Genomic DNA, 23,520 nt, shown 5'->3' with positions numbered 1-23,520 from the left:
CAGACCCTGGCATACCAAGACCGCAAAGATCGCCTTGGACTGAGATCCCTACTGAAGGGGCTGAAGTTATTGACATGAACTGTGACTGTATAGATCATTGTTGCAACCAAAGTCCTTTAGTGGCACCAAACCTTGTATAAAAGTCGAGTAAGGTGTCTATAAAAAGGCTGTAATTTGCTGGTTATGATTATGCTGTCTGTATGTGTGTATCATTTTTGTATTTGAAGTTATGAATGTGGGCTATGTACTTGTATCTCAGTGTGTTTGATTCTAAGTAGCATCAGTGAAGCATTTGGTCAGCTTCCTAAGAAAGGACTATTCTGAGTAAGTGCCCAGTGAAGAAACACTTAACTGACAATGGAGCTTGGGAGACTCCAATCCACATAGAATCATAGAATATCAGGGTTGGAAGGGACCTCAGGAGGTCATCTAGTCCGACCCCCTGCTCAAAGCAGGACCCATCCCCAATTAAATCATCCAAGCCACGGCTTTGTAAAGCCTGACCTTAAAAAATTCTAAGGAAGGAGATTCCACCACCTCCCTAGGTATCGCATTCCAGTGTTTCACCACCCTCCTAGTGAAAAAGTTTTTCCTAATATCCAACCTAAATCTCCCCCACTGCAACTTGAGACCATTACTCCTTGTTCTGTCATCTGCTACCACTGAGAACAGTCTAGATCCAGCCTCTTTGGAACCCCCTTTCAGGTAGTTGAAAGCAGCTATCAAATCCCCCCTCATTCTTCTCTTCCACAGACTAAACATCCCCAGTTCCCTCAGCCTCTCCTCAGAAGTCATGTGTTCTAGTCCCCTAATCATTTTTGTTGCCCTCCGCTGGACTCTTTCCAATTTTTCCACATCCTTCTTGTAGTGTGGGGCCCAAAACTGGACACAGTACTCCAGATGAGGCCTCACCAGTCCTTTTGCAGAAAAGGACCTAGGGGTTACAGTGGACAAGAAGCTGGATATGAGTCAACAGTGTGCCCTTGTTGCCAAGAAGGCCAATGGAATTTTGGGATGTATAAGTAGGGGCATTGCCAGCAGATCGAGGGAAGTGATCGTTTCCCTCTATTCAACACTGGTGAGGCCACATCTGAGGAGCCTTCCTGGGAATGTTCAAGATAGCATATGAGCAATGGCTGCCACCTGCAAACTGAGCCATGCATGGACATGTGACTTGCCTATGTAACTTCAAACACCATCTTGCTGCTGTGATTTTCCACAGTAAGAACAAAGGGGTCCTTCCACATGGCAGAGGATATAAAAGGCCCTGGGATCCCCTCCATTTTGTCTTCAATCCTGACCTTTGGAGGAACTGTGCTTGAAACCAAAGCTCTGAACAAAGGACTCAATGACCCATCCGGGCTGGGATGTTTGTACTCCAGAGACTTGATTGCTTTAAATCAGCAGGAATCCCGTCAAGCCTGACACAAGCTTGAAGGAAGAACTTTACAATTGTTCTATGTATTTGATTCCATTTAACCAATTTTAACTCTCACCTATATTTCTTTCTTTTTTATAAATAACCCTTTAGATTTTAGATTCTAAAGGATTGTCAACAGTGTGGGTAAGCTATAGCTTGTATATTGACCTGGGTCTGGGGCTTGGTCCTTTGGAATTGGGAGAACCTTTTGTCTTTTACTGGGCTATTAGTTTTCACAACCATTCATCCCCATAAGGAGTGGTGCTGGTGGTGATACAAGGGAACTGGAGTATCTGAGGAAATGGCTTGTATGATCACCCCTCTCCGGCCCTGAAGGAGTTAAAACAGCCCTGGGAGAGATCTTCCTGGGGGAGGCAATAGTAAAAGCTGCAGCTGGGAATAGGGATTAAGAACAGCTGGGGGAAGCTGACTATATAGCTGACCACAGCTGTGGCTAGCTCAATCAGGGCCCAGCTGGCCTTTATAAGAGGGCTGTGAGCCACTAGCAGAAAAGAAGTCTCACTCTAGTCTGTGAGAAGGAAGGACTAGCTGCTTGAGAGTGGGGCAAAGGCAAAGGCAGCTGGAAAGCTCCAGCCTGGCAAAACCCCATGCTGCAGGCCTTGAGGAAGGCCTATGAAAAGGTACTGGGCCTGCAGAGGAGCAGCCCAGAGAAAGGCAAAGGCAGAAGGTCCTAACACCTTGCCAATGATGAGTGGCCATTACACACTGCAGTCTTCCCCAGTAAGCGGGGGCTAGATGATGACTGGCAGTAGCCACTGAGGTAAGGTGGGTTTAGAGGGTTGGGGTTCCCCTGGGAGGGGAGACCCAGAGTAAGTGGGTACTGCTGGGGGCAGAGCCCTGAGGCACTGGGGTCCTGGAAGGACCAGGGGCAGGTGAGCCAGCAGAGGGTGCTCTGATGCTGGAAAAGAGCTAATTCGCAAGGCAACCAGCAGGAGGTACAGCACCGGTGTGTAGTCGCTTCACTACAGTTAACCAGTGGGGTAAAACCAAAGTCCTGTCTGTTTGGCACGCCTTAAATGTAAAGGACCCGCAGCCTTGGGCTGTAGCTGCCCAACTCTAAGCCATTTGTCCTGAACTGATACTCTCAGTAGTGTCCCGTCAAAGGCTTCCTCATTACAAGGGGATATTGAGGGGAAAGGAAAACCGGTAACTAAATGCATATTAAGGTTCAGGGAGGAGTTGAAAAACACAATGGGTATTGAACAAGTCAAGCAGAAGGCTGCCACTTGAAAACACCTACCTGTGATAAAAGATTTGGTGGTGGTGTTAAATCTCATGGTGCAATGTTTGTTGCTAATGGTAAATTTTATAATAAAGAATTTGGTACTGATGGTAAATCCTATGAAAAGATGCAACATGCATGATTTGGGGGAAAAAGCTTTCGGACGTGCTACAAATAGTAAATAAGAAGCCCTAGGGGGATACTGCTTCTCAGCTAACACCTGTAAGCAGGCTCAAACCTCCTCACAGCAGGGAAACCATAATAAATCTGGCCTTCTATGTGGAAGGGGAAACTGAAGCACACCTCTGCATGGCATTCATGAATATCTGTATTGAGTTATCACCAGTTGGAAAAGCACAATGGTTGACAATGCTGCACAGATACAAAGAGAGGTTTTCTAGTGACCCAGAGAAGGCACATGTAACTCTGCAAAAACACATGTGGAGAACACTACAATGTTTGCAACACTTAAGTGTTGTATGTTCCAAACCTTAAGAAGACCTTGGGCACACTCCCTCAAAATTAGTCAGTAACTAATACTCCTTCAGTAAACTAAATGGGCGAGGTGTGACATTCTGTGCACCAAAGCAACTCCCTGGAACGCCCATATTTACCATGGTGATATGATTATGATATATTTAATCCAAAGTATGGCTTGTAAGGTATCAATGAAAAAGTTATGCTTTGCTAAATATGATTACCCTCTTTGTATGCATGTATCATTTTTGTACCTAAAGTTCTGAAAGCATGTGAGGGCATGTGACCAGCTCATGTGACACTGGATTCCATTTGTGCTTGTACTTAACTGTACTGGGGGCTTTTGCTTGGAAAAAGGAGGTTCTCTCCACGTGACAGAAGCCATAAAACATGGAAGTAACAAATCACTTGGCCTCACTCCCCCCACAACTCAACACCTAGTAAACGTTAGGAACAAGGACCGAACTGGGGATTTGATCCCAAGCTGAAGGCATTTCTAGCCTGTGTATGGAAGACAGGTGGACTGTTTGTGTCATCAGGGTGACACACTGCGTAATTCAAATCCTGTCTAGTTTATAGAACTCCGATTGTCATTTTGCTTTATTTCTTAGGTAATCTCCTTTGATCTGTACACTTATTACTTATCACTTAAAATCTATCCTTCTGTAGTTAATAAATCGTTTTTTTTTTTTTTTTTACCTAATACAGTGTGTTGTTTGAAATGCAAAAGGGAAACTTGCTCAGGAACTGCGGTTGGTTCATGGTCCTCTCCACATTGAGGGAGGATCGGACTGAGTAATAAACTTAGTCTCTGGGCTTCTGACCAGGGTAAGATGGTAGAACTCTGGTGTACGGGGAGACTTTGGCAAACCAGTAAAGTGCCTGAAACCACTATGGCTTATTGCTAAAAGCAGCCAAGTTAGCAGGCTGTAAATTGGCCATTCAGCAGTCTCAGTTAAACGAAGGCAGGAGGGGAGGAGGTTGGGGTGCCACAGAGAGGGCAGCTTGACCCCACGTCCTTGTGTTGAAGTTGCTGATACATGCATCTTACAAGAGCAGGATATGCGCCAGGAATGTCTATTGGGTCCTCAAAGCTACAAACTCTGGAAAATCCCACACCTGGTTAATCGATCATCAGAAGGAGCCTCTTGCTTGCCCATTGGAACTGCTTGCTTCACAAGTTTTCTTTAAGGGACATGTCATTCGATTACTAATGTATAAATAAGGGGAAAAAGTTTTGAGGTGGGGGGACTCTTCAGGACCGGACTCCCCCTCTGGCTGCATCTTGTGCTCCCCACCAGCAGACGGGCTGCCGCTGTGCTACTTAGCGGGGTTGGGGGTGTTTTACTCGCCTGTTGTGGACGTGTGTATAAGTGCTTGAGACTAACTAAAGTTTAGCTTTAAGTGAAACCATTTTTTTGTTGTCCTTTTTGTACCAGCCATCTATCGGTCGGACGGCCGTGTCTCCCCTGATTTATTTCCTGACACCACCTCACACAGAGTAAAAGTTACCAAGAGCTTTGGGTGGAAAGAATGGTGGCTAATACTGGGGTCCTAGGCTGGGGGGCAGGGTGGGGGGAATTGCCTGGAGCCTCTCTATTAGTGGTTCATGAGTGCCTAGTGAAAGTATTCATGTAACTGAAGCTGGCTGCATCCCTGGCTGTATCTGGCTGTGGAAGTGCAAAACCTGGAGCGGATTGCAGCTTGTCACAGCCTCACAGTGTGAGAGGGAGCCCAGGTTGGTATGACAGAGGGCTCAGCAGTGCCCGAGGTTGCATCCTGGGTAAGTATGTCACGCCCACCTAATGAACAAGCCCTGCCACACCATATTTCCATTTCCTTCTTGTCATGCACTCAGTTACTAACGGAGAGACTGTGGTGACAGCAGGGAAGTCAGGGCTCCTGGGTTCTGTCTGTCAGTCTCTAGGTGACCCTCATCATGTCACGTCTCCCTTTGCCTCATATTACCTTTCAGTATAATGGGTATATGCTCATAGTAAGTTTCCCTTGCGAGGTGTTTTGAAGATCCTTCAATGAAAATTGCTACACAGTATGATGCTAGTTATGATGATAGTTATTGATGAGAATTACTGATCTCTGATCCCTTAGCAATAGCCCTGTGTCTTCCCCTCAGTCACCTTTCTCTCTCTCTCTCTCCTATCTACCCATTAATACTGGGCATTCACAGGGTATCAGACCTATGGAGAGCTGCCCATTATCCCTAGTTTTCTTACTAATCAACTCTACTTTTAAAAATACACAAATACACAGAGCAGCCAATTCCTCTCTGACTTAGTGGAGAGCCCAAGTGTTCTCATCTCCCTTTGGGAAAGTCCCTTAATTACTTTTTACTCCCAAAGCTGGATAAAGAACACAGAAGCGCAGACCCTGAAAGAGAGACATTAGCTGAAGTGTCTCCGGTGTCCAGCCTGTTTCTGTTTAGATGCTGCTTCTCCCCTAGAGGCTGAGCGAACCCCCCTGGGATTGCACACAGCTAGATTATAAAGGGTGTATGCCTCTGTGTCGGGTCTCAGAGTGGGATGCTGCTGCAGATGCTGGGGTGAGAGAGATGGGGGAAACGGCTGCCTGCGGGGGATTCCCAGGGAAGACACGTCTGGCTCAGAATTCACAGGTACCCATCTCTTGCTGAGGAGCTCACCTGCTCGACAAACCCAGTGCAATGTGGGCGTGATGGGACAGCGAATAGGTCTGTGGACCTTTCTGCACTGTGCAGCCATTAAGCATGCCGGGGCCCTTGCCACAGGGAATGTGTTTGCTCCAATATCACTGGCCAAAATCTCTCTCTTTGCTCCCCTTGGAGTAAGAACTGAATAAAGACCTCAGGAGCCAGCTGCATGTGAGTTAATGCACAGGGACTCTCGCCTCCTCCTCTTGCATTTCAGGTCTCTGGCGATTAATGGAGGGGCTCTTACTTGACTTTCTAATGGAAAGAATGGGGGGGCTAGGGCTTCTCACTGGAATAATTATATGAATTTATCAACATGGGCAAGATGTCTTTTCTCCTGGCTTCATTCGAGAAGTCGGCTGAACTGTTATGCCTGAAACTTTCAAAAAAACAATTGAGCTGTCAGCAGACACCCAGTCTGGGAAACTTCAGTCCAAACAGTTAAAGTTTGGCAAACTTATAAGCAACTGAAAATGACGTCTCCTAATTGAAGGTGTCAGACAGCTGTTAGCATGTACATATTCAGGCCTGTCTGCAAAGGCCTATACTTTAAGAATTTAGGTGTATTCTTATCACTTAGCTAGCTATAGAAGTACAAAACAAGAATCAAAATCAGTCTGCCTGTTTATAGGCCTTCTCTCGCTATGATAGGCTAAGGCCTTTGGCTAAAGAGCAGGGGTAGCCATGAGCTGGGAAGCGAACGGTTACGTCCTCACCAGTCACACTGAAATAGAGCAGTTTGGGGCTGTTAAAAAGGTGATCCAATCTATCCTCTTCAGAGAAAGGGAAGAGCCTAGAAGATCTAAAGAAAACTTAGTTTGATAGCATCCTGTCTGTCAAGAACTCACTTATCAATAGCTGGGGTGTAGAATTTTCATTCCTTTGTTGTTCTATCACTGTAGTCCCCACTTCCCTATTGTTTCTCTGCATAAGCTCTGTCTGGTTCTGTGATTGTTCCTGTCTGCTGTATAATTAATTTTGTTGGGTGTAAACCAATTAAGTTGGTGGGATATCATGGGTTAGATAACCATGTTACAATATGTTAGGATTGGTTAGTTAAATTTCAGGAAAATGATTGGTTAAGTTACAGCTAAGGAGAACTCAAGTTTTACTAAATAGTCTGCAGTCAATCAGGAAGTCGGGCGGGGGGGGAATTGGAATCATGCTTTGCTAAGTCAGGGGGATGAGAACAGGGAATGGGAATAGGTATGCAGGCAAGGCTTTGTGGCATCAGAGCTGGGAAGGGGGACACTGAGAAAGGAAATAGGAATAGTTTCTTGCTGGAAGTTCACCCCAATAAACATCAAATTGTTTGCACCTTCAGACTTCAGGTACTGCTGCTCTCTGTTCATGAGAGAAGGACCAGGGAATGGGAGGGTGAAGGGATACGCCCTCTAACAACAGGCTTAACTAACGGTGGAGCCCCCAGCACCGTCTGCAATGGCCAATCCATTTGTGAATCCCATTCAGCTATGCTCTTCGCTCTCATAATGTCTGTGGCAAGAAGTTCCACTGGCCAAACATGGATTATGTAAAGAATCTTCTTTTCTCAATGTTATATGTTCAGACTCTCAATGTAATTGAATGTTCCCTTGTTCCTGTGTTATGAGACGGAGTAAATATAAATGCCTGACTCCTTTCTTTGTCGATAAATTCATAGGGCTTAAAATCAGAAGGGACAAGCAGATCATCCTGTCTGACCTTCTGTAGAACACAAACCACAAAATTTAACCCAGTTACCCCTGTATTGAGCTCCAAAACTTGTGTTTGACTAAGACCTGGACTACACTAGGATTGTACATTCTAGAATCATGGAGCCACAGGGTGAGAAGGGACCTGCAAGCGTCAGCTAGTCCAACCCCCTGCCAAGATGCAGGGTTTCTTATGTCTAAACCATCCAGGAGAGATGGCTCCAGCCACCTTTGGAAAACCTCCAGTGAAGGAGCTTCCACAACCTGCCTAGGCGACTGTTCCATTGTCCTGCTGTTCTTACAGTGAGGGAGTTTTTCCTGAGATTTAATCTAAATCTGCTCTGCTGTTCTTTGAACCCATTGCCTTTTGTCCTGCCCTCTGTCTCAAGAGAGAAACAAATTTTCCTCATCTTTTTTATGGCAGCCTTTGAGATAGTTGAAGATCGCTATCATGTCCCTCCTTAATCTCCTCTTTTCCAACCTAAACATACCCAGTTCCTTCAGCCTTTGCTCATACAGTTTGCATTCCATCCCTTGGACCATCTTTCTCACTCCCTTCTGGATCCTTTCCAGTTTCTCTACATCCTTTCTAGACAGCGGTGACCAAAATTGCACACTGCACTCCAACTGAGACTGAAGCAGTGCTGAGTAGGGCAATACTATCATCTACCATGACTTGCATGCTATGCCTCTGTTAATGCAACCCAAAATTGCATTTGCTTTTTTTGCAACAGCAAAAGAATCCACACCCCTGAGAACTGTCGCTATATCAAAGTAACCCCGATGTAGAGAGAATGAGGTTGACGGAAGAATTCTTCCATCAACTTTGCTACCATCTCTCGGGGAGGTGAAGTACCTACGCTGATGGGAAAACCCCTGTCATCCCTGTAAGTAGTGTAAGTAGTAAGTCTGCAGCGCTGCTGTAGTGTTTTAAGTGTAGACAAGCCCGCAAGCAGATCTTCCAGAAAAGCATCCAATCTGGAACTGCAATGGTTAATCACCCTCAGTGCTAATTGTTTGGCCCTTATTTCCGATTGGAATTTGTCTGGCTTCAGCTTCCAGCCATTGGGTCTTCCTCTGCCTTTCTAAACTAGATTACAGAGCCCGTTAGTACCCATGGTTTTCTCCCAATGGAAGTCCCTGCTTGATTGTCTTTTTGATGAGAGAAATAGATGAAGCTCTTTAAATCTCTCTCAGGCATTTTCTCCAGTCTCCAATCATTTTTGTGGGTGTTTTTGGTTTTGTTTTGTTTTTTGTTGTTGTTTTTCTGCACCCTCTCCAGTTTTTCAACATCCTTTTTGAACGGGACGCAGTCGGTTTAATCAATGCCATTAGCAGAGATAAAATCGTTCCCCTACTCCAAATCACCACTCCCCCATTTATGCATCTGTCAAGGTTCCTCCCCCACTCTGAACTCTAGGGTACAGATGTGGGGACCTGCATGAAAACCTCCGAAGCTGACTTTGACCAGCTTAGGTTAAAACTTCCCCAAGGTACAAATTAATTTTATCCTTTGTCCTTGGAATATCCACTGCCACCACCAAACTCTAATTGGGTTTACTTGGAAACGTAGTTTGGACACGTCTTTCCCCCCAAAATCCTCCCAACCCTTGCACCCCACTTCCTGGGAAAGGTTTGGTAAAAATCTTCCCCAATTTGCATAGGTGACCACAGACCCAAACCCTTGGATCTGAGAACAATGAAAAAGCATTCAGTTTTCTTACAAGAAGACTTTTAATAGAAATAGAAGCAAATAGAAGTAAAGGAATCACCTCTGTAAAATCAGGATGGTAGATACCTTACAGGGTAATTAGATTCAAAACATAGAGAATCACTCTAGGCAAAACCTTAAGTTACAAAAAAGACACACAGACAGAAATAGTCATTCTATTCAGCACAGTTCTTTTCTCAGCCATTTAAAGAAATCATAATCGAACACATACCTAGCTAGATTACTTACTAAAAGTTCTAAGACTCCATTCCTGTTCTATCCCTAGGAAAAGCAGCATATAGACAGACCCAGACCCTTTGTTTCTCTCCCTCCTGCCAGCTTTTGAAAGTATCTTGTCTCCTCATTGGTCATTTTGGTCAGGTGACAGCGAGGTTACATTTAGCTTCTTAACCCTTTACAAGTGAGAGGATTTTTCCTCTGGCCAGGAGGGATTTTAAAGGGGTTTACCCTTCCCTTTATATTTATGACAGCATCCAAGGATCGCATGAGCCCTTTTGCCCCCAGCATTGCGCTGGGAGCTTGCAATGAGTTGGTTGTCCACAATGGTCCCTATGTTCTATAATACAGTGCCCTAGCCTGGGGCTCAGGCCTGCATTCCCTCTTCCGACAGGATCACTTTGCATTTGATTGTATTAAAACATTTTGTTTGCATGGGCCCAGCTCAACAAATGCTCCAGATCAATCCGTATGCCTGCCCTGGCTGCCTCATTGTAACCACTCTGCCAATCTTTGGGTCATCCGCAAATATTACTTGTAATGATTTTCTATCTGCTTCCAGATCATTGATGGATTTGACAACCGCTTTCTGAGATCTGTCTGTTAGCCAGTTTTTAGTCAATTTAACATGTGCTCTACTGATATTGTATAGTGTTCATTTTTTAACTGAATGTTTTCCCCTGCTAAATCAAATGCCTCAGAGAAATCTAAGCCCGTTCCATCTGCTTGGTTCTCTTGATAAACCAAACATGTACTCTCATGAAAGAGTTAAATCGGATTTATTTGACAAGACTTGTTTCCATAAACCATGTTGTTGACTGGCATTGATTAGACTCCTAGACTTTTTTTTAACTAATCCCATATCAGCATTTCCATTGTTTCTTAATCTTGTCAAATCTTTTTTTTTAAACTTTCCCTTTATTTTTCTAATAGTTTACGTTTAATGCAGAACTGTTCTGTATTCGCCTTTGGAGTAAGGGGGGGCTCTGCTGCCGCCTGATTCCCTACTTCCGGTTCCGGTGAGATGTGTGGTTGATCGGTCAGTTTGTAACTCTGGTGTTTGTAACTCTGAGGTTCCACTGTGGATGCTGTTTAACATCCTCCTTGACTGCTAATGGACGGGAAAGTGTTTCATCACCACACTACCTTTTCTGCAACATTAACAAGTTTCCTTTCTCCCTCTAGGAACTGGCCGATACCTTTTCCAGGATTTCTTTTGTTCTTAATATACTTAATAACCTCCTTTTTGTTATCCTTAGCCCTGCAAAGCATGGATTTCCCCCTTATGTCTGTAATGTCCTGTATCAATTTTCATAACTTCCAATTTGTTTTGCTTGCTATCTATTTTCCCTTTTTCTTATTTTTATATGTTGCTTTCCCCCCTCAATTGCTGCCTTCACTTTGCAACTGAACTGGGTTTTTAAGCAAAGTTTTCCACTTTCTTGATTGTGGAATCATGGCTTTTTAGCTCTCTCATAAACTCTTCCTAAAGAACTTCCATTTTTCATTCCCATTTTTCTGTCTAAATTTTTCCTCCCAATCAGTTTTGCTGATCATTTGCCTCATCTTTGGGGAATTGGCCCTTTTGAAGGGTAGCTGTAGATAGCTATTACTGGCTGGGAGCTGTTCTCTGTTTGTCCATATCAGTGTAATCAGTTCCATTCTTTATTTTGTTCTCCTCTATCGTATGCCCCCTTAATTGTCTCTTCTCTAAACTAACCAGTCCCAGACTTTTCAGTCTTTCCACATACTTCAGCCTCCCCCATTCTCATAGGCTGCCTGGGAAATCCCCTTTCTATCTGCTAGATCTTTTATAGAGACTGGGTGACCAAAAGTGAGTGCATCTCCAAAGCAGGATATTCTCCCTCCCAATCCTTAGGCATCTGAACATTGTCTTTGTTGTGGCCACTACCGCAAATGAGCAGGTGTTTCCGTGGAGCTGCTATCAATGATGCCCAAGTCTTTTCCCTGAGGTGGGTTCTAGTTGGGATTTTCCCCCAGCACATGTCTTGGGAAAGGTGTTTTTTCCCACTCTCAGATTTGCAGTAAGTAGGTGAATGAGAAGCTCCCTACAGCTTGGCTCTGTAGCCTGGGTTTCATTGCATTAAAGCTATGTGAAAATTGGCAGACTTTTTTCACTGAAAGTTTGGTCAATGACTATAAAGTCTTTAAAGAAAATCGTTGTTGCATGTCCACGCTGTCTCTCTCTTTCGGCATAGCACGTCCACACATGGGGTGGTCACAGCGAAAGTGAGAGCAATGTATTGTGGGTAGCTATCCCACAGTTCAGCTCTCCATCTTGTGCACATAGGTATTGTGGGAAGGCAGAGCGGATCATGGCACATCAGGGGTCCGGAATCAATGTCCCATGATACATTGCTTTCCATCCCAGCATTCCATGTGCTTCCGTATCCAGTGTGTGGCATTTTTCAACGTCCCATGTTTTCTGCTTAGCCTGCCACCTCTCTCTGCAGGAATGGATCCCGCACTGCTCAGCTAGCTATCAGTAGCACATCACAAAGGCAGTGGAATCAGTCTTGAAGTTGCAAAGGCAACGGGAGTCACATTTGCCTGATGTGGTGTCTAACATGGATAACAGCAGCATTAGATTGCTTTTGGCTTTTACAGAACAGCTGAGAATGCTGGAACATCGCTTTTGGGCTTGAGAAACTAGCACTGAGTGGTGGAATCACATTGTTATGCAGCTCTGGGATGACAAGCAGTGCCTACAGAACTTTTAGATGTGGAAAGTCACCTTCCTGGAATTGTGTACTGAGCTCACCCCAGCCCTACGATGCAAAGAGACCCAAATGAGAGCTGCACTTTAGGTGGAAAAGCGCATGGAGATTGCAGTGTGGAAGCTGGTGACTCCAGGCTGCTACTGGTAGGTCACAAATCAGTTTGGAGTTGGGAAGTTGACCACTGGGGCTGTGTTAATGCAAGTGTGCAGGGCCAATAATCCCATTCTGCTGTGCAAGACCTTAACTCTTGGCAACGTGCGTGACATTGTGGATGGGGCAGAAATGGGTTTCCCCAACCATGGAGGGGTGAAAGATAGCATGCATATTCCAATTTTGGCACAGAACACCTTGCAATGGAATATATCAATCGGAAGAGGTACTTCTCTACAGTGTTGCGAGCTGTCAAGGTTCCTCCCCCACTCTGAACTCTAGGGTACAGATGTGGGGACCTGCATGAAAAACCTCCTAAGCTTATCTTTATCAGCTTAGGTCAAAACTTCCCCAAGGTACAAAATATTCCACCCGTTGTCCTTGGACTGGCCGCTACCACCACCAAACTAATACTGGTTACTGGGGAAGAGCGGTTTGGACGTGTCTTTCCCCCCAAAATACTTCCCAAAACCCTGCACCCCACTCCCTGGACAAGGTTTGGTAAAAAGCCTCACCAATTTGCCTAGGTGACCACAGACCCAAACCCTTGGATCTGAGAACAATGAAAAAGCATTCAGTTTTTTACAAGAAGACTTTTAATAAAAAATAGAAGTAAATAGAAATAAAGAAATCCCCCCTGTAAAATCAGGATGGTAGATATCTTACAGGGTAATTAGATTCAAAAACATAGAGAATCCCTCTAGGCAAAACCTTAAGTTACAAAAAAGATACACAGACAGAAATAGTTATTCTATTCAGCACAATTCTTTTCTCAGCCATTTAAAGAAATCATAATCTAAGACATACCTAGCTAGATTACTTACTAAAAGTTCTAAGACTCCATTCCTGTTCTGTCCCTGGCAAAAGCAGCATACAGACACAGACACAGACCCTTTGTTTCTCTCCCTCCTCCCAGCTTTTGAAAGTATCTTGTCTCCTCATTGGTCATTTTGGTCAGGTGCCAGCGAGGTTACCTTTAGCTTCTTAACCCTTTAGAGGTGAGAGGAGCTCTCCCCTGGCCAGGAGGGACTTCAAAGGGGTTTACCCTTCCCTTTATATTTATGACACTAGCACTCAAGCACGGGCATTTCATTGACATCAGTGCAGGGTAGTCCTGAAAAGTGCATGACACATGAATCTTTAGGAACACTGGCTTTTACAGACAGCTTAAAGTGGGGACTTCCTTTCCAGACCAGAAGATCCCCACAGGGGATGTCAAAAGGCCAAGGTGATCCTGGAAGACCTGGCATACCTCTCAATACCAGTGCTCATGAAGCTAAACATGGGAAACCTGGATAGCAGTAAGAAGCATTTCAACAATAAGCTGAGTAGGTGCAGGAAGACCATGGAATGTGCATTTGGCAGATTAAAAGTGCACTGGCGATGCCTCTTTGACAGGTTAGACCTCAGTGAGGAAAATATTCCCACGGTTGTAGCTCTGTGTTGCACATTGTATAATATTTGTGAAGGTAAGGGCTAAAAGTTTGCTCAGGGGTGCACTGCTCAGACAGAGAACATGGCTGCTGATTTTGAGCAGTCAGATACCAAGGCTATAAGAGGGCACAATGGGGGGCAATTTGAATCAGGAAGGCTTTGCAGTAACACTTTGAAAATGAGAACAAGTAATGTTTATTGCTATGTATGGGATTGTAAGGAATAATGAAGTCCAGTTTTGGTAGGGTAGGAAGCAGTTGTGATTGTTCAGGCCCAGGGTTCAATGTAAGGAAACGATAAAACTGCCTGTGGGTTTCCTGTTCCCATCTGCTATCATAACTTCAATGGAAACAAATAAAGAGTGCTTATTGTTCAAATAACTTTGCTTTTATTGCCAAAAAACCCACAACACCATGCACACACACACAGCTGAGCGTAAGTCCAGCTTTCATTTGAAAAGGTGTCTGTGGAGGTGGAGTGAACGGCACAGTGAGATGTCCCAGAAATCGGAAAGGAATGAGTGAGCAGAGTTTGGGGAAGACATGGGAAAGAGTTCTGAATGTGCTAAAGGGGAGGGCGGGCACCCATCTGCTCAGTCTGGAGCATCAGGAGGGACTAGCATGTTGGTTTGCTGCTCCAAAACTTTTATCAGTCTCTCCATTTCATCCCTAGGGTATGCTTCATTTTCTTTCCTTTCCTGCTTCTCGCTTTCCCTCCACTGCCTGCATTCCGTCTTGTCTGCATCAGAGTACTGCTGCACCTCCCAGAACATATCTTCCTTGCTCCATCTTTGGTGCTTTCTTATCCGGTGGAGACACTCGGCTGGAGTGGAGGGGGTGTCTCCTTTCAAGAACATATCCGGTGAAGCACAAGTAACAATGACCAGAAGCATTATTGTTAACTATATGTACAGCATTGAAATGCTACTTTAAAATACACCACTGGTAACACACGAGTCTCTTTCCCCATAAACCTTGACAAGCACACAAGTCGGTGAACAGTGCAAGCAAGGTGAGTGTTTCCAGGGGTCGGAGATGCTGGGTGTGGGAGAAAAGCAATGGGCCAATTACAGTGATAAAATCAAGCAGGGTATCTACACTGGCACGTTGGCGACAAAAAGTTTGAGTAAAAACCTTGCAACTCTCGTCTAGGTGGCTTTATTATGTCACTGAAACTGAGGAGTTCCGTCATGGAAAGTGGTTTTGAGGTGTTAACACCTCTACTATTTTGTCACCAAATGCTGCCTTTTAGTGAAAAAGCTTGGCAGTGTAGACAAGGCGTCGGGACCAATAAGGGAAATTGAGTATCCACTCGTGCTTCCTGCTGGTGCCTATTAAGGTTTCCCACACCAGGATGTGTAGGAATTATTGACAAAAGGAGCGCCATAAAATATGGAATTGGCATTATTAGGGTCTTTTGTTCATAATTCATTTATCTGAATAATGAAAATGTAATTTTTCAGTGTGTGTGGAGAGACCAACCTGCTTCATCCATGAGAACAGCCTCTAGTAGTGCATGAAGTGTATCATTTTAACACTGTCTCTCCATCCAGGTATTTGTCCTGCAACTATCGCCTTACAGCCTGGGCACATACAGGAAGTCAGGGTACATACGGTACATGCAGGAAACATAATTCTGGACACTTTCTCCCCGAGACAATGTCCGATTCCAACTCAACTGACTTTACAAACACCTCCACCTTCATCCTGTTGGATATTCCTGGCCTGGAGGCAGCCCATGTCTGGATCTCCATCCCCTTCTGCGCCATGTATGCCATAGCCATCTTGGGGAACATCAGCATCCTGTTCATTGTGAAGAGGGAGCCGAGCCTCCGTGGGCCTTTGTACTATTTCCTCTGCATGCTGGTCATCACAGACCTGGTCCTGTCTATGGCTGTCCTGCGCAAAATGCTGAGCATCTTCTGGTTCAATTCCAGGGAGATCAATTTCAGTGCATGCCTCACCCAGATGTACTTCATTCTCAGCTTCTTTATGATAGAATCTGGGATCCTCGTGGCCATGGCTTTTGATCACTTTGTGGCCATCTGCGATCCCCTGAGACATTCCACCACCCTGACAAACCCTGTGGTGGTCCAAAACTGGCCTGGCCGTGGTGCTGCGTGGCATCATGCTCATACTTCCCTATCCCTTCCTGGCAAGTAGGTGGCCATATTGCAGAGCCAACATCATTCCAAACACCTACTGTGAGCACATCGTTGTGGTGAAGCTTGCCTGTGCCGACATCCACCTCAGTAGTTACTACAGCCTCTCTGTGGCATTCTTGGCAATAAGTCTGGATTTTTTTTTAATCACCATGTTCTATACCAGATCCTCAGGGCCATCTTCAGCCTCCCAACAGAGGACGCCCAGCTCAATACTTTTGGGACATGCGGCTCCCACCTTTGTGTCATCTTAGCTTTTTACGTCCCACATCTATTCGCCATCATCACACAACGGTTTGTGCACAATCTTTCCCTGCATTTGCACATTCTCATGGCCAGCATGTACCTTCTGATGCCCCCGATGCTAAACCCCATTATCTATGGGAAAGAAATGAGTGGGCGAAGTTTGGGGAGGACATGGGAAAGAGTTCTGAATACGGGAAGGGTCCCATCTGCTCAGTCTGAAGCATCAGGAGGGACTGCAGCATGTTGGTGTGCCGCTCCAAAACTTTTATCTGCCTCTCCATTGCATCCCTAGTGTATGCCTCATTTTCTTTCCTTTCCTGCTTCTCGCTTTCCCTCCACTGCCTGCATTCCATCTTGTCTGCATCAGAGTACTACAGCACCTCCCAGAACATATCTTCCTTGCTCCGTCTTGAGTGCTTTCTTATCTGGTGGAGACACTCGGCTGGAGTGGAGGAGTGCCTCCTTTAAAGGACATAACTATTTAAGCACAAGTAACCATAAACAGAAGCATTATTGTTAAGTACATGCAGCATTGAAACACTACAATAAAATACAGCACTTGTAACACACCACTCACTTTCCTGCTGACCCTTGACAAGCACATATGCCAGCAAACACTGGAAGCATAGTGAGTGTTCCCAGGGGTGGGGGACATTGGGTGTGGGAGAAAACCAATGGGCAAATTGCAGTGATAAAATGAAGCAGGGTGTCTACACTGGCACTTTGGCGACAAAAATTTTGAGTAAAAACCTTGCAACTCTCATCCAGGTGGCTCTATTACGTCACTGAAACTGAGGAGTTCCGTTGACAAAAGCGGCTTTGTTGTATTTACACCTCCACTATTTTGTCACCAAACGCTGCCTTTTGGCGAAAAAACTTGGCAGTATACACAAGGCCGAGGGACCAATAAGGGATAACCAGTATCCACTCGTGTTTCCTGCTGGTGCCTATTAAGGTTTCCCACACCTTGATGTGTAGGAATTATTGACGCAGGGAGCACCATCAAATATGGAATTGGCATTAGTAGGGTCAGTTGTTCATAATACATTTATCTGAAAATTGATATTTTCATTTTTCAGTGTGTGAAGAGAGACCAACCTGCTTCTTCATGAGATCATCCTCCAGTAGTGCATGAAGTCTCATATTAACATTGTCTCTAAATCCAGGTATTTGTCTTGCAACCATCACCCAAGACCCTGGGCACATAAGGAAGTCAGGGGAATGTACAGTAGATGCAGGAAACACTGTTCTGCCTCAGTGTTGGACACCTTCATTCCTACACCATGTCAGATTGCAACTCAACCGACTTCACCAACCCCTCCACCTTCATCCTGCTGGGCATTCCTGGCCTGGAGGCAGCCCATGTCTGGATCTCCATCCCCTTCTGCATGATCTATGCCATAGCCATCTTGGGGAATTTCATCATCGTGTTCATGGTTAAGATGGAGACGAGCCTCCATGCGCCCATGTACTATTTCCTCTGCATGCTGGCCATCACAGACCTGGTGCTGTCTACATCAGTGCTGCCCAAAATGCTGAGCATCTTCTGGTTCAATTCCAGGGAGATCAATTTCAGTGCATGCCTCACCCAGATGTACTTCATTCTCAGCTTCTTTATGATAGAGTCTGGAATCCTTGTGGCCATGGCTTTTGATCGCTATGTGGCCATCTGTGACCCCCTGAGACATTCCACCACCCTGACAAACCCTGTGGTGGCCAAAATTTCCCTGGCCGTGGTGCTGCGTGGCATCATGCTCATACTGCCCACTCCCTTCCTGGCAAGGAGGTGGCCATATTGCAGAACCAACATCATTCCAAACACCTACTGTGAGCACATCACTGTGGTGAAGCTGGCCTGCACCGACATCCGCCTCAGTAATTACTACAGCCTCTCTGTGGCATTCTTGGTGATCGGTCTGGATGTGCTTTTTATTGCGATGTCCTATACCCAGATCCTCAGGGCCATCTTCAGCCTCCCAACAAAGGACGCCCGCCTCAAGACATTTGGGACCTGCGGCTCCCACCTCTGTGTCATCTTAGCCTTTTACATCCCACCTCTCTTTGCCGCCCTCACGGAACGGTTTGGGCACAATGTGGCCCTGCATTTGCGCGTTCTCATGGCCAACATGTACCTCCTGGTGCCCCCCATGCTAAACCCCATCATCTATGGGGCGAAGACTCAAGAGATCCGGAGTAGGCTGCTCCAGCTCTTTACTCAGAAAGGGACCTAAAATTTTCTGCTGGTGCTCTGGTTCTCAGACCGTACTCCGTGCAGAACTGGCTGGTGACATGGTGCTGGGCCCTCTTCCCTGAATCACTGACTGGAACACTGAGGCCCCACCCCTCTTCCCTGCCTCTTCTCCCAGGTTCCACCCCTGCTCTGCATCTTCCCCTTATTGCCCTTCCTGCAACTCTCTCCCCTCCTCCCCCTGTCATTCTCTGGATCATCCCTGTGACACTCTGCACTCTAAAGCACCCTATATTTACCATGGTGATGTAATTATGGTATGTTTTGTACAAAGCATGTCCTGTGAGGTATCATTCTAAAAATCTTAACCTGCAAGTTTGTTTAATTTCCTAAGTAACCTGCTTTGGTCTGTTTGCTATCACTTATAATTGCGTAACATCTACCGTTCTGTAGTTAATAAACCTGATTTATGTTTTATTTGAACCAGTGTGGTTTTGAGTGAAGTGTTTGGGACTCTTAGCTCTGCTAACAAAGGTTGGTGAATATCTTCCCCCACTGAGGGGAGGGCAGACTAATGAGTTCACACTGTACAGATCTCTGTGTAGTGCAAGATGGTATAATTTTGGGTTTATGGTCCAGTAGGGGTGCAAGGCTGGGGAGCTGGGAAATTCTCTGGTGCCTCCATTATTGGTCCATGAGTGACTTAGGTAAAGCACTCAAGTAACTTAGTTGGATGTGTGGCCACCACCTGCTGTCATTCTGGGTGATAACAGGGCCCAGAGGGGCTGGCTGTGTGTCATCAGAAGAGTTGTGGGAGAGGCCAACCCAGTTGAATGGTTTTGGGGGCACAGAGGTTTCAACAGCTTCCAGGCTGTCCCCCAAAACAACAACCTGGCACCCCTATATTCACCACTGTTATATAGTTGCCACAAATATAGCTTTTATATCATTGCCACAAAATTTGTACAAACTGTGTCATGTGAGGTGTCACTGGAAAAACTATGGTTTGCTGAATATGATGATCCTATTTGTATGCACGTCTCATATTTAAAATCTGAACATATGAATATTGATTATGTACCTGTATTTCAAATGTGTTTGCTCCTGTGGTAACTCCCATAAGGTAATTTACATCCAGTCAAGCCAGCGCTTTGTGAATGGACTATTCAAGTTGATGGCCCGTCGATGAGCATAATGGGCCATGGGAGAAGCTTCTCCCCACCGGATGGACTTTCCTGTAGATGTTGTAGCCAGAATATGGGTAATGGCCTCTGCTATGACTCACTGAAGCACGCAAGGGCATGTGACCAGCTATGTGACACCAGACTACATCTTGTGCCTGTACTTTCCCACTAATTGTGTTGGGGGCTTTGTTTGGGACAATGAAGTTCCCTGCACCTGGCAGAAGCTATAAAAGGGGGCAGTGACATCGTCACTTGGCCTCACTCCCCCCGCTCCCGCAAACTCAACATGTCAAAAGAAAAGATTTAGAGGGAAAAGATTTTGACTGGGGAGCTGGAAAGGAGAAATCCCGGCCAGTGTATGGAAGACTGATCAACTGTTTGTCCCATCAGGGTAAGATACTGCTTGATTCAAACCCTGTCTAGTTTAGGGAACTCAGATGGTGATTTTGCTGTATCTCTTAGGTCATCTACTTTGGTCTCTGCACTTTGTTATAATCACTAAAAATCTATCCTTCTGTAGTGAATAAAGCGCTTTTATGTTTTTTTTACCTAAACCAGTGTGTTGTTTGAAATGCAAAACGGAAATCTGCTCAAGGAGAGGGGCTGGTGCATTGTCCCCTCCACATTGAGGGAGGGGCAGACTTGTGAATAAACCAGGCTTCTGACCAGGGCAAGATGGTACAGCTCTGGGATCCTAAGCTGGTGAGCTGGGGGGAATTGACAGGAGCCTTGCTATTGTTGGTTCATGAATGGCTGGCAAAAGCATTCATGTAACTCAGCCGGGCGTGTCCCTGCCTGTGAATGTTTGTGTGAGTGTAGGACCTGGAGGGGTCTGCACATGATCACAGTGTGAGAGGGGACTCAGACTGGTGTGCCAGAGAGCTCAGCAGTACCCCAATTCCAGGTTGCACCCCGGGGAAGTCCTTCACAGTGGCACAGTGAACAGGGTAAAATGCACAACTTGCTCTGAGTGAGATTTGCACTTCATACACTGGTGTAGAAATTTTAAGGAAGACTTTAAGTGTGGTGGCTGGAGATCAGTCAAAGAGGTTACCAGTATGTTGTTTTCTGTTTGCTTATTTCAGGAAAGGGAAGTAGGGACAGAAAAGTAACAAGATGAGTGCAAAGAGCTAAACAATTGTGAAATCGGAGCTATTTAGATTGCAGGCATTAGAAAAATAAAAAGAGCAGCGGAGAATATTGCAGCTAAAGCTGGCAGAAGCTGCCAGAGCTGAGGCTGAACACAGAAGGGCTATGGAACTAAAACAAGAAGAAACTGAGGAGAAAGAGAGAGAGCGCGGACTCACCAGTTGGACTTGCTGGAAAAGCAGAACCACTCCACCGATTCCCACCTCTCCAAAAATCCTCAAATGGGAACAGCTGCATCCTGCATACAACGAAGCAGGAGATATTGCTGAATACTTCACTTACCTTTGAGAGACTGTGTGTGATTCATAAGGTTCCTGATGACAAGAAGATTCCCACTTTAGTTGCTAATTTAACTGGTTAAGCTGTGGATATATTCAATAAAATGCCATCTGATGATGCTTTAGATTATTGTAAATTCAAAGAAATGGTTTTAAAACCATTTCAGATTACCCCTGAAATGTATAGAGTGACATTTAGGAATCTTAAGTGGGGTGCTGGTACATAACGTGAAATATATTAACAAAATGGAAGATTTGAAGGGAAAGTGGGTAAGGGGCCCAGGTGCTACAAACTTTGAAGGAATGTTTGATCTAGTTGGTCAGGAGCACGTCTTAAAAACATGTAAAGATGATAGGTTTCAGAGTAACAGCCGTATTAGTCTGTATTCGCAAAAAGAAAAGGAGTACTTGTGGCACCTTAGAGACTAACCAATTTATTTGAGCATGAGCTTTTGTGAGCTACAGCTCACTTCATCAGATGCATACCGTGGAAACTGCAGCAGACTGAAGATTACTTTAGATAAGCTATTACCAGCAGGACAGTGGGGTGGGAGGAGGTATTGTTTCATATTCTCTGTGTATATATAAAGTCTGCTGCAGTTTCCACGGTATGCATCTGATGAAGTGAGCTGTAGCTCACGAAAGCTCATGCTCAAATAAATTGGTTAGTCTCTAAGGTGCCACAAGTACTCCTTTTCTTTTTATGTAAAGATGATGTGAAACAGCGTCTATAGGACAAAAAGTTGAAAACTACAGACGGAGGGTTTACACTTAGTGGGAAGTATGGTCCCATTTTACCCCTTCCTTCTAATCCCCAATCCTAATCTCCTGTAAAAACAGAAGAGTCCAGAATTATCATTGTAATTCCACTGATCACCTAAAAAGTAAATGCTCTGTGCTCAGAGGAAGCAGGCAGCAGGTAGCTCATGCAAATGCTGCAATTATGAGCACAGAAGCCCCTCAGGCACCTGTCACTTATCCTACTAGGTTTGTAAAATTAGCCTCTGCACAACTAGGCATGAAGCACGTAGTTAGGATGAGTATACTGCAACAAGGTGAGAAAATCCTTGTGCCTTTGGCTAAAGTGCACACAGAAACCCAAGGTTTGGAAGCTGTATTATCAGTGAGGGTAGTAGATGACACCCCTATTGATATGCTAATTGGCAATGATTTCTTTCATGTAGCTCAGGCTGTTAAATTGTCTGCCTGCAGCAAGAAGGAGCATTCTGCTGGGACCTCAGAGGGAAAGGGGAAAGTCTCAGGAACTGGTGAAGGGAAGAGAGAGAGTCTCCTTGATTCCTCTACAGCAGTGGGAAACTGCATGCTTCCGGGGTAGGGGTGGTTCAGACCAGCTCTTGCCCTTCAGCTGAAGGCAGCTCTGACTCAGGGAGAAAAATGTCTATGTTGCAGCTAAACAAGGGACAAGTCCAGTGCTAGGCAGCATAGGGAGATGTGTTCCAGAGGGGAGCCTAGAGAAGGGAGATAGAATCACAGAAATCACTGAGGAGGTGCGTGTGAGTTTCTTTAACACTGCAGCAGGAGGCAACACCACCCCAGGAAGGGAGGGGCGTGTAGAGCCTGCCACAGAGACAACTGTCCAGGTTGTTAGCTGTGACTCCTTCATGGCTGACTGGGGGATAGATTCCACTCTAGAGAGCATAGGAGTAGGTGTCCTAGGTGAGGCCCAAAGGAGGAAACTGGGGGACGAATAGTGGGAGTACAGGAATGTCTCCTAACTGATTACATGGGGGAGGATGCCCAGGACAGAATGGACGATTCAGCATTTGTGCTCCCAGGCACCCAACCTGTTGCTCAGCCTTTGAGAAAGAACTGACCTCCGGAAGAGGAGCCATCACACAAGTTGGGCCATTTCCTGCACAAATCCAGGTTTTCTCACTTTTCGGCCCCCCCACCCCCCCAAACTCACTCTCCTGCTGGTAATAACCCATCCAAAGTGACCACTCTCTTTACAATGTGTATGATAATCTAGGTGGGCCATTTCCAGCACAAATCCAGGTTTTCTCAACCCAGCAGAAGAAGCTGTCCTATCTCCGGGCCTCTCCTTCTGCCCCTCCACCCCCACGAACATGATACAGTTCTGTGGTGACCTAGAATCCTATTTTCGACGTCTCCGACTCAAGGAATATTTCCAAAATACCTCTGAACAACATACTAACCCACAGAGGCCTCCCTACCAACATTACAAAACGACGGATTCTGGGTGGACTCCTCCTGAAGGTCTAAACAGCAGACTGGACTTCTACATAGAGTGCTTCCGCCGACGTGCACGGGCTGAAATTGTGGAAAAGCAGCATCACTTGCCCCATAACCTCAGCCGTGCAGAACACAATGTCATCCACAGCCTCAGAAACAACTCTGACATCATAATCAAAAAGGCTGACAAAGGAGGTGCTGTTGTCATCATGAATAGGTCGGAATATGAACAAGCGGCTGCTCGGCAGCTCTCCAACACCACTTTCTACAAGCCATTATCCTATGATCCCACTGAGAGTTACCAAAAGCA

The 23,520-nt window shown here is 45.5% G+C and overlaps 1 protein-coding gene and 1 pseudogene across 1 annotated transcript; both read left to right on the top strand.

Annotated features, from left to right (window-relative positions):
* The first annotated feature begins 15,448 nt into the window (after positions 1–15,448).
* On the top strand, positions 15,449–17,005 carry LOC144259706 (olfactory receptor 52R1-like; annotated as a pseudogene).
* Positions 17,006–17,429: 424 nt separating this feature from the next.
* Positions 17,430–18,428, top strand: LOC144279774 (olfactory receptor 52B2-like). Its single transcript, XM_077841420.1, has one exon. It carries the CDS (start codon positions 17,430–17,432, stop codon positions 18,426–18,428), a length of 999 nt encoding a protein of 332 aa, XP_077697546.1.
* The last annotated feature ends 5,092 nt before the right edge of the window (positions 18,429–23,520 follow it).

This window comes from Eretmochelys imbricata, chromosome 1, assembly GCF_965152235.1.
Source record: "Eretmochelys imbricata isolate rEreImb1 chromosome 1, rEreImb1.hap1, whole genome shotgun sequence".
NCBI lineage: Eukaryota > Metazoa > Chordata > Testudines > Cheloniidae > Eretmochelys > Eretmochelys imbricata.
Note: the sequence above shows the minus strand (reverse complement) of the source record. Positions and strands in the feature narration are given on the sequence as shown.

Excerpts from the sequence above, each read along its gene's own strand:
- LOC144279774 (XM_077841420.1), top strand. The coding sequence starts at position 17,430 with ATGCAGGAAACACTGTTCTGCCTCAGTGTTGGACACCTTCATTCCTAC.